Below are 12,634 nucleotides of genomic sequence, written 5' to 3' on the forward strand. Positions count from 1 at the left end.
GGCACCAGCGTCGGAGTGGTGACCACGTTCCTGAGCTTTATGCATGATTTTCCATTTGCATTATGTACATGTGTCTTCAGTACAGATTCTGATACTTTGATCCGGTATTTTCTCTCTGTACCCTTCACTTCAGTTATGGTTTGGATTTTTGTACTTTATGCTTTACATACTCAGTACATCTTTCGTACGACCCCTTTCTTCGGGGTCACGTTTCATGCCCGCGCAGTACGAGGTTCGTGATTTGCCGGTGTAGGCCACACGATGCCATTATAGAGTGCTCCTTCGATCCGGAGCCCACATTTGGTATATATGTTTTGCTATGTATCTTTTTGTACATTTGTGATCGTACGGGTACGGCGGGGCCACGTCCCGTCATATGTTCGTGTGTTCCGTTCCGTTTGTAGAGGCCTGTAGTCATATATGTGGGTCATGGGTCACGTATGTGTTCGTTTGTTTATGATTGCGTCTTAACGCGGTCCCGTTCGTTACTACGGCCAAGTCGGCCAAATTATTTGTATGTGTGTATATATGTTCGGCGATGTATATTCCGCCGCCTCTCCGATTTTGATATGATATTTTTGTACGCGCGACCGCCTAAGACAGTATTTAATTTTTCATTCTGCTGTAAATGATGCATATGATATTTGAATCAAGCCATATTATGATGATTCGATAATACCTGAGAAATTAGTATATATTTAATTGCGCACTCTAATAATAAACGAAATTATCTTTTCAAAACGTTTGCTGGGTAATTGTTGTTTCCTTTACATGTCACCCCTGACGAACCCGAATGTCACTTTTTTAATTTTGTTTTTGAGCATATTTAGAAAAAAAACAATAAGCGCTAAAATGAGCTCACCCAACCTTCGAACCTCGCATTGTCACCACATGTTGCACAAATTTTAGCGAATGGAGAATGCTCTCTTTTCTGTTTATTTCATTGTAGTAAATTTTATTTATTACACATGTTTGACCTATATACTTGTATTTTTATCACTGCTACGCTATTAATGACCGGTCCGACACGGTATTATTCCTCAGTCATCATTAAATTTTTTTTATTGGCGTTTATGTTAAGATAATAGTGTCCCCGCCGTCTTAAAAATCTCGGGTCCGCCCGAGAAGCGAGAGAACAGTTGAAAACTGTAAATTGTGATAAACCCAACTTTTATTTTATGAGAAATATCATATTTGCCCTTGTTGTTATATTTGTCCTTTTACCATTGCTATCCAACTTTAGAGCCATAAACCCAACTTTTATTTTACGAGAAATATCATATTTGCCCTTGTTGTTATATTTGTCCTTCATTATATTTTTTCGCCATATTTTTATCATTGCTATCCAACTTTAGAGCCATAACTTAGAGTTGATACATAGAAGAGGGGAGACAGAGAATAGAGTGTAAAACTATAACTTCTGATAAAACACAACTTTGTTTTCGGAGCTACGGGGTCGGGTATAATTGTTTGATTAAGTAGGCGTTTGGCCATGAAAATCAAATATTTTTCACTTTTTTTTTTTTTTTTTGAAGTTGAAGTTGTGTTTGCTTATAGTTTTTGCAAAGATTGGTTATTTGAATGTAGTGAAGGTGAAAACAAGGTTTTGATGTTTTCCAAATTTTTATTTATTTTTTTCATACAAACGCTGGATCGAATAAAGTGAAAAAACATTTTCCGGTGGTGAAAATTTCATGCCCAAGCGGGTCCTAAGTTTTGGAGAAATTATGAAATACTTATTAGGACCTGTTTGGCCATGAGAATTATTCACTTTTTTATGTAAATTTTTTCACTTTGAAAATCAGCGTTTAGCCATGAAAAATTCAAATATAACTTAGGTGGTATTTGAATTTGGAAAATCAACACGTGTTTTTACTTCTTCTTTTTTTCCACTTTCAGTACATTCAAACAACCAATTATTCTTTGCAAAATCTATAACTAAATACAACTTAATCTTCAACTCCAACTTCAAAATTTTCAAATAAAGTGAAAATATTTGATTTCTATGGACAAATGGCTTATTAATACTGTCCAAAAAATAGATACAATTAAAACTACCCCAATTAAAATTTGCATATTACTATTAAATTCACACATTGAAATCTTTTCTTGTTTTTAACACATATTCATTGGTTTTATTTAATTCAGCAAATCAATAAGGTTGTTGTTTTGTGAAATTGTGAAATCATAATGTAATGGTTGGTCTGAAACATGTTATATTTTTATAAAGAAATGCAATATTTGTGTCATCATACTCACTTGTTATTTTCGATACTTTTAACTTGTAAGGGCTCGTTTGATATGAGGGATAAGGATAAATAGTCCCGGAATTATATTTGAGATGAGTTTATCCCACGTTTGGTTCGGATAAAATTGCGGTATAACTAATCCCGGGATGCATCTTGCATTCTGAAAAGGTTCCTATGCCACAAAAAAAAAAAAAAAAATATGTGATGCCTATGTAATATTTGAACCCTATGAAAAGCTTGTTGGGTATCCACTAATCTAATGTTCCATATAAGAGACTTAAACATCATTTAACATTAGATTTAGAATTTCTCCTCTCTGGAAAAACCCTGATGGGTTGTACAATCTCCGTAGTACCATTCTTCTTGGACTTTCTATTACCCTTCAGGCTTGATTTTAGAGAAATATTAGCCTGCCTTATAGTATATATTATCTTTTGATCAAGTTCATTATCATCTTCTGTAACCCTTTTCCCATCATTTTCACTACTGTTGTCATCTTTTGGCCCTTTCTACAATATTCCCAATTCATGTGATATCAGTGCATGCAGGACCTTGTTTGGAGATTTCTTTCTCTCGAATGCAATTTGTTGTTGTGTAACATCACCTATCTGAATTATAGTTGCACTTCCTGATTGTCTTGTATTGATCTCAATAGGCTTTGCTACACTGCTTGTTTGAGGATATGTAGCAATTGATTGATCATTATTACAATTATCCTCAGTAATATCAGGCGGTGTCATGGATTGATTATTATTATTCTCAACAATATCAGGCGGTTTCCCCTCCTTTTGCCTCTCATAATCTACACCTTTAGATACTTCTTTTACCACTTCATGAGAATCTCTAGTCCCCTCTTCGATCTTACTCACACATTAACCTGATTTTTCTTTGGACTACTCTTGTCAATGACATTTGTTAGTTCTAATGATTTTTCACTACTAGTGATTCTGACCTACCAGCTTGAGAATTCACATTAGTTTTTGCAGTCTCTTGATTAACATTGGAAGTCATTCCTTCACTTTAAGTGCCTTTCTCCTCTTTCATCCTTTACCCCATAACTTGCCCTGCTAACAACTCTGACTTTCCTGAGTATCAAATATTGGAAACACTTTAGCAAATCTTGTAGCTTGACCAGATGTGATGAATTCTTCCGCACATTGATTCTTTTTCATATTGCTAGGACTAGTTTTCTTATTTGGAACAATACTCTTTTGCTTAAGCTGTTCTTCTGCATTGCTCCGAGAGTTTTGAGTCTCCACAGTAGCACCTTTATTTTGCTTTGAACTCCTCTGCCTTGTTTTGTTGATGGCCTTTACTCATATGCCTGGATACTTCCTCATCGACTTCTGTAATGGCTTCATATTTGTTATGAACCTGAATTGTGGCATCATTCTCTACTGTACTTCCCTTTCTGTTAGCAATCAATGTTTGATTTGTAATATTGCCTATCAACTTCCAATTACATAGATCACCAACAATTTCACCACTGGCTAGGATTCTAGCATTGAATTTCCTACCATTATTCCAAGCATAATGTATTTTTGGCCCCTTATAATAGTGTTTTTGTGGATTGTTAGTCTTCTGTTGATTCCCTTCAGCACCTTGTTGTTGCACTTGCCTTGCAACCATGTTCTATTGTTCCACTTCATCATTCACTTTATTTTTAGATTGATCAACAGTTTCATGCTTCGCCTGATTACCCTTCTCCTTTGCAGATTTCAAATGGGGATTTAATATTCGACAATCTTCCTCATTATGACCTTGCAATTTACATTTCAAACAGTATTTTGGAAGATGATCATAATGAATCTTGACATTAACAATTCTAATAGCACCAGTACTTCCATCCTCCACATCCATTCGAACAGATTTTGAAAAATCTGATAGAAGATTCACCATAACTTTAACTCATGCACAACTAGGCATCGTCTTATGTATTGTTTCCATATCAAGATGTAAAGAAGTTCCCAAAACAACAACAAGAGTAAATAATGATTCCTTTGCATAGTAAGTAGGGAATAGATTTGGAAACGAAATCCATGTCATTGCCTTCGTTGTTTCCTCATCCATTTTAAACGTAGAGTCATAAATAAGAGGCCTCATTTGATATGAATATCCTTCCCTATCCGTAATATAATATGCAGGCTTGGAAGTTAAATTGACAAAATCTTCAACTAACGTTAACATGATCAGAGTATGACAATTCCTAAATATCCAATGTTCAATTCCTAAAGAATCCAATGTTACACTCCCCTTTGATCATGCATTGTGTAGTTATGGCTTTACATAAATCTTCAAGTTCCGACCAACCATACTAGAATTTCCCAATGACTGCATACTGGAGATTTTCAATGAGATCCATACGTTTCACTTCAGATTTCATCCATTTCACATAGGGGTCACAATGTAAATATTTTATTGTTATCGGTATTGTCTCAATATTCAAAGAAGACTGCGTAATGGGCTTAGGTTTCAATAGATTAGCATAGATTGCTTTGGTATTTGGATCAGGCATGGAAGAAGTCGCGTTATTTGAAATATGGCTATTTCGGGTAAATATTTTCTCCAAATAGACATAGGTCTCGTTTGGTATGATGGATAGAGAAAAATAGTCCTTGGATAAAAATTAGTACCGTCTTATCCAACGTTTGGTTGGAAAAAAAAAAAACTTCGGGATAACTAATCCAGGATTAGTTATCTCGAGATAACTAATCCAGGATTATCTGGATTAGAGTGTTTTTTTATCCCACCTTGAGGGTGGAATAACTAATCCCGGAATAATTTATCCCGGGATTAGTTATCCCGGGATAAGTTGTTTCCAACCAAACGAGCCCATAGAGTGTTATTTTTCCCAAAAAATATTGCACGTATGTCCGTCCTAAAGTAACTACGCCAGACGGGCTTGGTTTGTATGAATTTCGTCTAACTATGTCGGCCCAGGCCCATCCATTTGTGAGGTAAGCCCAAACAATTTCTAAGCCCAATAAAACTCCTATTTAATATTTAGGGATTTCCTCTCTCTTCTTTTTTTCATTACAAGCCGCAGATCAATTAGCAGTAACGCCCCCCTTGAATAGCCATGGGGAGAAGTAAGTCGATTTACCTTAATCCTATTTTTCATTTCATTTTCATTTGCATTATAATGTATTATTGCTCAGATCTGAAAAAAAAATATTGGGCTCTTACATGTATCTTTATATATGGATTGAGTTTAAGTTTCTGATATAATATATGTATATGATGGAATTTTGTACCATGTTTAATATTTGTAGCGTTCTTGAAAAAAGAGTTAGCTAAAAAATGGTGGGGTTATACTGTGTATGTTGTTGTTGTTGTTGGTTAGCTAAAAAAAATATTAATTGCAGGAAACAGAGATCTTTTTTTTTTTTTTTTTTTTTTTTTTTAAATTTAGTTTTTTCGTGTAAAGACTCTGTGCGCATTTGTTATGTGAATGTGGTGTTTATATAGACTAGTTTTGGTATTTGCTTGGTTGAGTCTTTGATTGTTAAACTAGTTTATGGAGCTTAAAGGTCCTTCTCTGTTTAGATTTTGAGACAGTGTTAATGGCTTTTTGATTAATCCTTTAATAAACAGACTAGCTGTGGTAAAATGGCTAGCTTCAAGATGGAAATATATGACATTTGTTTAACCCTTTTCTCTGTTACCTTTTTTTGGATATTTACTTAGCCAATCCTTTTTTTTTTAATCAATAATCTGAGTTGTGAGAAATATTAGGAACCATGGAAGGACGAGCTTTGTTTTGGTAAGATTAGTGAATGCTTGGAAAATGGAAGGAACAGTTTCTCATTTTCTGGTTGTGTTGAAGAAATATTATTTCTTGCTGTGTCTGAGAATGGAAGTACATTGTACGATTACATAGGAAACTATGTTATGAACAATGACTTTGTAAGTTGCATGTATTTTCATCTAAGGTAGCTACTTTTTGTTAGACAAGCCTTGATTATTATTTGTTATTAATTGTGAATACATGTATGGAAAAGCATATTCAAAGTTCCAACAATAGCATACGATGTGTCATAATGATAATTTTATAGCGCTGCTATGCGTCCTCGTACTCGTCTTTCGTAGCTCTTTTTTCATTGTTGGGCCTCGGTGTAATTGTTTGGATTCTTTTGACAGGACCTGCAAGATGTTACCGCCAGATCAAGAACAAGCCTTACCCAAAATCACGGTTTTGCCGTGGTGTTCCTGATCCAAAGATCAGGATCTATGATGTGGGCATGAAGAAAAAGGGAGTTGATGAGTTCCCTTTCTGTGTACACTTGGTCAGTTGGGAGAAGGAGAATGTCTCAAGTGAGGCACTTGAAGCTGCCCGTATTGCTTGCAATAAGTACATGACCAAGTCTGCTGGGAAGGATGCTTTCCACCTCAGGGTCAGGGTTCATCCCTTCCACGTTTTGCGAATTAACAAGATGCTTTCATGTGCTGGAGCTGATAGACTCCAAACTGGTATGAGGGGAGCTTTTGGTAAGCCCCAGGGTGTTTGTGCTCGTGTTGCAATTGGTCAGGTCCTGCTCTCTGTTCGCTGCAAAGATGGAAACAGTAACCATGCCCAAGAGGCTCTTCGTCGTGCCAAGTTTAAGTTCCCTGGCCGTCAAAAGATCATTGTCAGCAGAAAGTGGTATGTATTCTATCTCAAGGTTCACTTTGTATTATTATGTTACTGCATTCGGTTTCAGAACTTTTAACTTTTACATTTTGAAGACTATTCTGTTATCTATGATTGGCATGGAAAGCGGTGCTCTATTTCATTTGCTTAGTTATTCAGTTGAGAAATTAATTTTAAGAAAATACCCTACAGTAAATCGCACAACTTTTTGCCTTTCAATGCTAATTTTGTCTTGTAAAGGAAGTTTTGCCTTTTTTCCCTCTATGGGGATGAGCTCTGTTGGCCTGTTTCCCATCTGAGTCTTGTAATGTTTCATAATATCTTGGTTTTATGTTATCTCCTTATAGTTCTGAGCTCTATCCTTGATTTCTTTGTCTAAAATTCAGTACTATTCGAGTGTTGAGGGATCTACCTTACCCTCTTTTTGAAGTTATGCGATTGAACATGGCCAATTTTGATAGTTTTAGATAAGTTGTAAAACTTATGCTTGAATCTCACATGTGCAACTCTGACTCAGGGGGTTCACCAAGTTCAGCCGTACTGATTATCTGAAATACAAGTCAGAGAACCGTATCGTCCAAGATGGTGTCAATGCAAAGGTTCGTTTTATTCATATCTGTTTTTAAACTAGTAATACTTTTGTTTTGCTCATTCACTTTTCTTGCTGCTGATTCGAATTTGCACTATTCTTATTGCCTGTTCTTTTGCTTTTGCAGCTTCTTGGCTGCCATGGTCGTCTTGCTGCACGTCAACCTGGAAGGGCGTTTCTTACAGCTGCTTAGGGAGTGAAGTTGCAGAATCCTACAAATAGCATATTTAGTTTTCTACCTTTGTTGAATGAAAATTTGTGACTTGGAACTTGTGTCTTTGCATGAACCTTATAAGTATCCTATTGAACAATTTTATTTAATTATATTCTGTCTTTTAACTTCCTCTTACGATTAAGAGATCGTATCTTTGACGAATTGATACCTCTCATGACAGGCGGCATAAGAACAAATTCTGATCCACCCCTACTAATTAATTCTAAATATCTCAATATTTGCTCATGAAAATCGAAATTCGTCCTCTTTGCTGTGAGGACGAATGTTTTAAAGAAATTGGTTTCGTGCAAATCAGTAAATAAAAATGCTGATTTTTCATCAATTTCAATTAAAGAAAAAGCTGAAAGCCGTAAAGAAAAAAATATCTTACGGTATTTATACTGAGAAGTTGCTATGAAACCTTGGTGCAATCTCTGATAATTTGAAATAGGAATACAATAGGGGCGGGTTAGGGTAGGTTAGTGGACAAGCCTTGACCGGGTACATGACATATTTTCTTAAAAACAATTAGATGAATGATTAGCTCCTAAAATTGAATTTTTTCTTTTTGATCATCTTCAAATTTCAAAATAGTGAAATGATGGTACAAAACCATATTATTTCTATGAAGTTTTCTCATCCTGCTGGGTCAAATTGATGTGCTTATATGAAATACATCTGAAGACAGATTGCCCAAATCTTTGACGTGTATTGAAATCTTCTTAGTCATTGCACAGTTGGGAAATCTCTGCTCGAGCAAATGGTGAGTTTATTTTATTTCAGTGCCAGGGTGCATCCAACATTTAATGAAATAGGAAACAAAAGTATTATGAACAATTTTAGAGACTCCAACACAGTACAAGATTCAGGATGCACAAAAGTTTCAAAAGACCATGAAGCAACTAGATGCGTTTAATAGTCCACAAAAGTAAATATCCTCAAAATGATGAGAAGTTACAAAGCACAGACTTATTTCCTGTTCAAAACATAAATAGAAATAGAGGCGTCCTCCCCATACAAATGAAGAGCAGATCTTCAGTATCTGTGTTCTAACTTCTCCTTCTCCTTGAAGTGCTGTACGTACCTGCATGCACAAAGAAACACCATCTCTATGAGCTAAGCAACCACAAAACTATAGATAGATCTGTTAAAATATCAACCAATAAACATAGGCATTTCCAGAACCAAAGTTAGCAAAAATTTATACCAAGTGACCAAGTCAAAAGAAAATCAATCATCCATCTAAGTGCTCTAGTAGTAAGAGCAATGGGGGAGGGAACTTACTCAAAAAGCTCAAGCGAACAGAAGATAATTTACAACCTAAAAATAACTAAGATTTTTACAGCAGTCACTTTCACTTGCTTGGAGACAAAGTTGAATAGAATAAAGAAAATAGGGGAGAAAGAAGTTAATCACATTTATTTTGAACATACATATAAGAACCGTGAAAAACAAAAACATTTTAATTACGACTCAGTTAAAGAGGCATGGCATGACTAGAGCTGTAAACTTGGTAATATGTTAGAACAATTTACTATTTTACTAGCAAGCACACTAATGTGAAAGTACATGATTATCTAACTAGTGTCAAACATTATGTCAAGTATTATATCTTAGATGATGAAACTCATTTCATCTAGTTACTAATGTGGTTATATATTATCACATTTTACATATCAAAAAGGTTATATTGCTGCATATTAATCCTTTTTAAAAAAAAAATTGAGCTCATGATGGTTAAGCTTGTATGCTTTACCAAGCAACCTTTTTCTACTTACAAGAACCAACGTGCAACACTTCTTTCCTGACCCCACCAAAAGAAAAAAAGAAATAAATAGAACTCCGCAACAGCATGACCGATACAAAACAGAGGAAAATCTTATTAACCTTGCCTTTTCAATCTGTAAGTAGGCTTGAAACAGGCAGGTCTCAGCTTCAGAAATTAAATACTTATAGAAGCAAATGTCTTCAACAAGTTTAAATAGGCATTGTGCAATTGTCTTTCATCTAAATAAATGAAGGGAAGATTCACAGTGTGCAAAGGCTTCGCATATATCATGGGTTGTCTTCTTAGCTACCTACAGACACAGAGACACTGATATGCCAACAGGAATGTTTGGCAATCATGCTCTTATGCATATTCTAACCGCTCTCCACTGGTCATATCTTATATTCCGACTAAAGCCTGAGTAACTAAGTTCCCATTCTAAGCTACAGCCTTCGTCACATTTCTGTCCTTTTATCCTTATAGGCTACAACATATCCCAAAACTTATTGTACAAGTGCTCCATCACTTAGTCTAAACTAAGAAAAATCTAGGAAGATCAGATGAACAAGCACCTCCAAATATTTAAGCGCTCAACATATTATTAATGTACACGAATCATATGGACTCTACCAATGTGAGTTTCTAAGCACACTCAGCTTCGAGGTCTAACAAAGGTCAATGAAAACAGTCTAACTGTGATGCATCCTTTTAATACAGAATTTATCGGAACATGCTCATCTAGACACACACACTAAATTCGAATCCTGAATAGGACATAATGGATATCGATAACTGACATAAAAAACCCTAACTAATTTTGAACTGACGCATAGTTGATCGATCAAAAATCGAATCATCGATTATATATTGCAGATAAGGAACTCAATCCTATTCCTATAAAAATCACTCAAATTATCCATCAGAAAGAAAATAAAATCTATATAAATGAGGTGAAAACGACGACGCATGGAAAACAGAAATGATAAGTATTTACATGTCTCTCTGTTTGGTTAGAAATTTGCATGTTATTATACAAACGAAACAATCCGAAATTAAAGGTTCAAATATAAATAGCTGATCGATTTATTTGATTGAAGTATACTTACGAGTAGGTGCCTATAAGAGGAGCGAGCAAGAGAGTAGTGCTGATCCAATTCTCAGAGACTTTGTGATGGATTTTACCAGGAAGATCTTTCCAGAGACCTGGCATTACCTTCTGTTGGAATGGAGATAAAGCGTAAACTACTGCTTTCAGTTTTACTGGTTGTTTCCCCATTTTAGCGGTGAATTTCTTCTGTGTTGATGAACAAGTTTAGGGTTCCAGATTGGGGAAGAATGGAATTACTAGCATTTGGCGGATGAATGAATGAATGAGGAAGCTTCATCTTCCAGAAAATTCGTTTGGGCTTCTGGGCTCATCAATTGTAGCCCAGCCCAGCCCATCTTTAGTCACTATCAATTTTCTTGTTGAAATTAATGAGGAGAGTATGTGTATGTCTATACTAAAGAAATTTTAAACTATCAATTTATTTTAATCTAACGGGTGATAATATTTTATTGATCACATTTTCTACTCTATTTTTAAGCCACAAATATCAGAATGCTAAAAGTAAGAAAAATAGTCAAGTGTGAGTCCAATAAGCTAAAAAGTAAAAATCATAAATTATTAAATTGGATAGAAACCTTAATGTTTTTTTTAACCCCCGTAAATGCGTTAATTTTTGAATAAAATTATAATTATAATTGTAGAGGCCTATATTTGCCTTTTAGGTTTCCTTCTATATTAATTTTTGTTGGAGTTATGTGCATTTTAATATTAAAATATTATATTAAAGTGCATGGAATATTAGTTGGCCATAAAGTGGAGAAAGTGGTGTCATAATTTTGTAACTCTTGTAACCACTAGAGCATGTTCTTCCATACTATCCTCTACTAATTGTCCCACTAAACCTCAAATTATTATCCGCTATTTGGCATTTGCTATTTGGAGGAATCCTACACCCATATAAAGGGTGTTTTCTTCCTTGCGTGAAATGGATTAAAAAAAGTGGATGAGAAGTATAATGTTGAGTTTATAATTTGAGGATAGTGTAGTGAAAGTGAGAGTTGAGACAAAGAAAATTATTCTAAGTCTTCAACTCAATACCTATAAAAGAGAGCATTTTTTTATGTTGAAAGAAGGTGTTCTTATGGTGGAGCTTTGGACTCTTCAGCTAGTCCGGAGTAGTTTGAGTCATACAACGTTGAGGGGTGGAGGGGACAAGTCAGAGTTATACTACTGGATTGATGAAGATTATGTCGCAGTGGGCTTGAATCTCTTTAAAAAAAGCGAGATATCCGCGTCTCAGCCTGAATATTTACTTATTCATTTTTTTATAAGTTTCAACTGTAATTTATCGGTATATTCACCAACATTTTCATTTTACTTTCTATTATTATTATTTTCATATATAGTCTGGTATATAAGTGTATGTATATAGATTCTTAATTTAGTGTTAGTATTAAATATATATTTCAATGTGGGATTTCACTGGGTTGTTGTTGTTGTTGTTATTAAATATATATTTCAATTTAGTGTTAGTACTTCTATTACCTCCTGGGAATAAAAAAGAGTGCCCCTTACTCCTTTTTTTTTTTTTGTTCAAAAAGAGCGTCTACTTATCAAATCGAGAAACAATTAACTTCATTCTTTTAAAATTACCCTTATTAAGTGTTAAGTGATCAAATTGCAACATCTATTTAATTAGGGGTAGTTTAGTCAAATTAATTATTTTTGCCTAGGAGTTAGCGTTTTCTTAAGGAATTTGCAAATGACTAAGTGGACACTCTACTCTTTCCGATGAGAAAGGAGTATTTGGATAAAAATTTGTGTTTACTGTTTACACCCAACTAATTATGAATCCAGTACATGTGTCTTTCCCACGAAATTTATGAAAGACACATGTCTTCCCTTCATTGGTTGGGTGTAATCAGCCTGAATAAGATTTTACCATATTCTTATTATTAGTGGTAGCATGTACTATAGTTACGTACCCTTTATAGAAGGAAAAGCAAAGCCTAACATCCCCTATCCTCCTCCAACCCATAAACCCCAAACAATCTTTCTACTCCACCACGCATTAATCTCTTCACTTTTCGAAATTTCTGAACACAATCTCAACAACACGTCAGAGCTAAAGATGAA

At 34.9% G+C, this 12,634-nt stretch overlaps 2 protein-coding genes across 2 annotated transcripts; one reads left to right on the forward strand and one right to left on the reverse strand.

The window, feature by feature from the left end:
• Positions 1-5,205: 5,205 nt before the first annotated feature.
• On the forward strand, positions 5,206-7,817 carry LOC132052976 (large ribosomal subunit protein uL16). The gene is made up of 4 exons (XM_059444735.1): positions 5,206-5,338; positions 6,390-6,891; positions 7,397-7,478; positions 7,596-7,817. The coding sequence occupies exons 1-4, from the start codon at positions 5,329-5,331 to the stop codon at positions 7,659-7,661; spliced, it is 660 nt and encodes a 219-aa protein (XP_059300718.1). The 5' UTR covers positions 5,206-5,328; the 3' UTR covers positions 7,662-7,817.
• Positions 7,818-8,507: 690 nt separating this feature from the next.
• On the reverse strand, positions 8,508-10,772 carry LOC132052977 (cytochrome b-c1 complex subunit 8). Its single transcript, XM_059444737.1, has 2 exons — positions 10,557-10,772; positions 8,508-8,766 (listed from the first exon to the last, which is right to left on the reverse strand). The coding sequence occupies exons 1-2, from the start codon at positions 10,724-10,726 to the stop codon at positions 8,718-8,720; spliced, it is 219 nt and encodes a 72-aa protein (XP_059300720.1). The 5' UTR covers positions 10,727-10,772; the 3' UTR covers positions 8,508-8,717.
• Between the last annotated feature and the right edge of the window lie 1,862 nt (positions 10,773-12,634).

The sequence above is a fragment of the Lycium ferocissimum genome, chromosome 4 (assembly GCF_029784015.1).
Source record: "Lycium ferocissimum isolate CSIRO_LF1 chromosome 4, AGI_CSIRO_Lferr_CH_V1, whole genome shotgun sequence".
NCBI lineage: Eukaryota > Viridiplantae > Streptophyta > Magnoliopsida > Solanales > Solanaceae > Lycium > Lycium ferocissimum.

Coding starts and splice junctions, on each gene's coding strand:
- LOC132052976 (XM_059444735.1), top strand. Junction 6,892..7,396: donor ATCATTGTCAGCAGAAAGTG/GTATGTATTCTA, acceptor ACTCTGACTCAG/GGGGTTCACCAAGTTCAGCC. Junction 7,479..7,595: donor AAGATGGTGTCAATGCAAAG/GTTCGTTTTATT, acceptor TTGCTTTTGCAG/CTTCTTGGCTGCCATGGTCG.
- LOC132052977 (XM_059444737.1), bottom strand. CDS start 10,726: ATGGGGAAACAACCAGTAAAACTGAAAGCAGTAGTTTACGCTTTATCT. Junction 8,767..10,556: donor CCTCTTATAGGCACCTACTC/GTAAGTATACTT, acceptor TTGTGCATGCAG/GTACGTACAGCACTTCAAGG.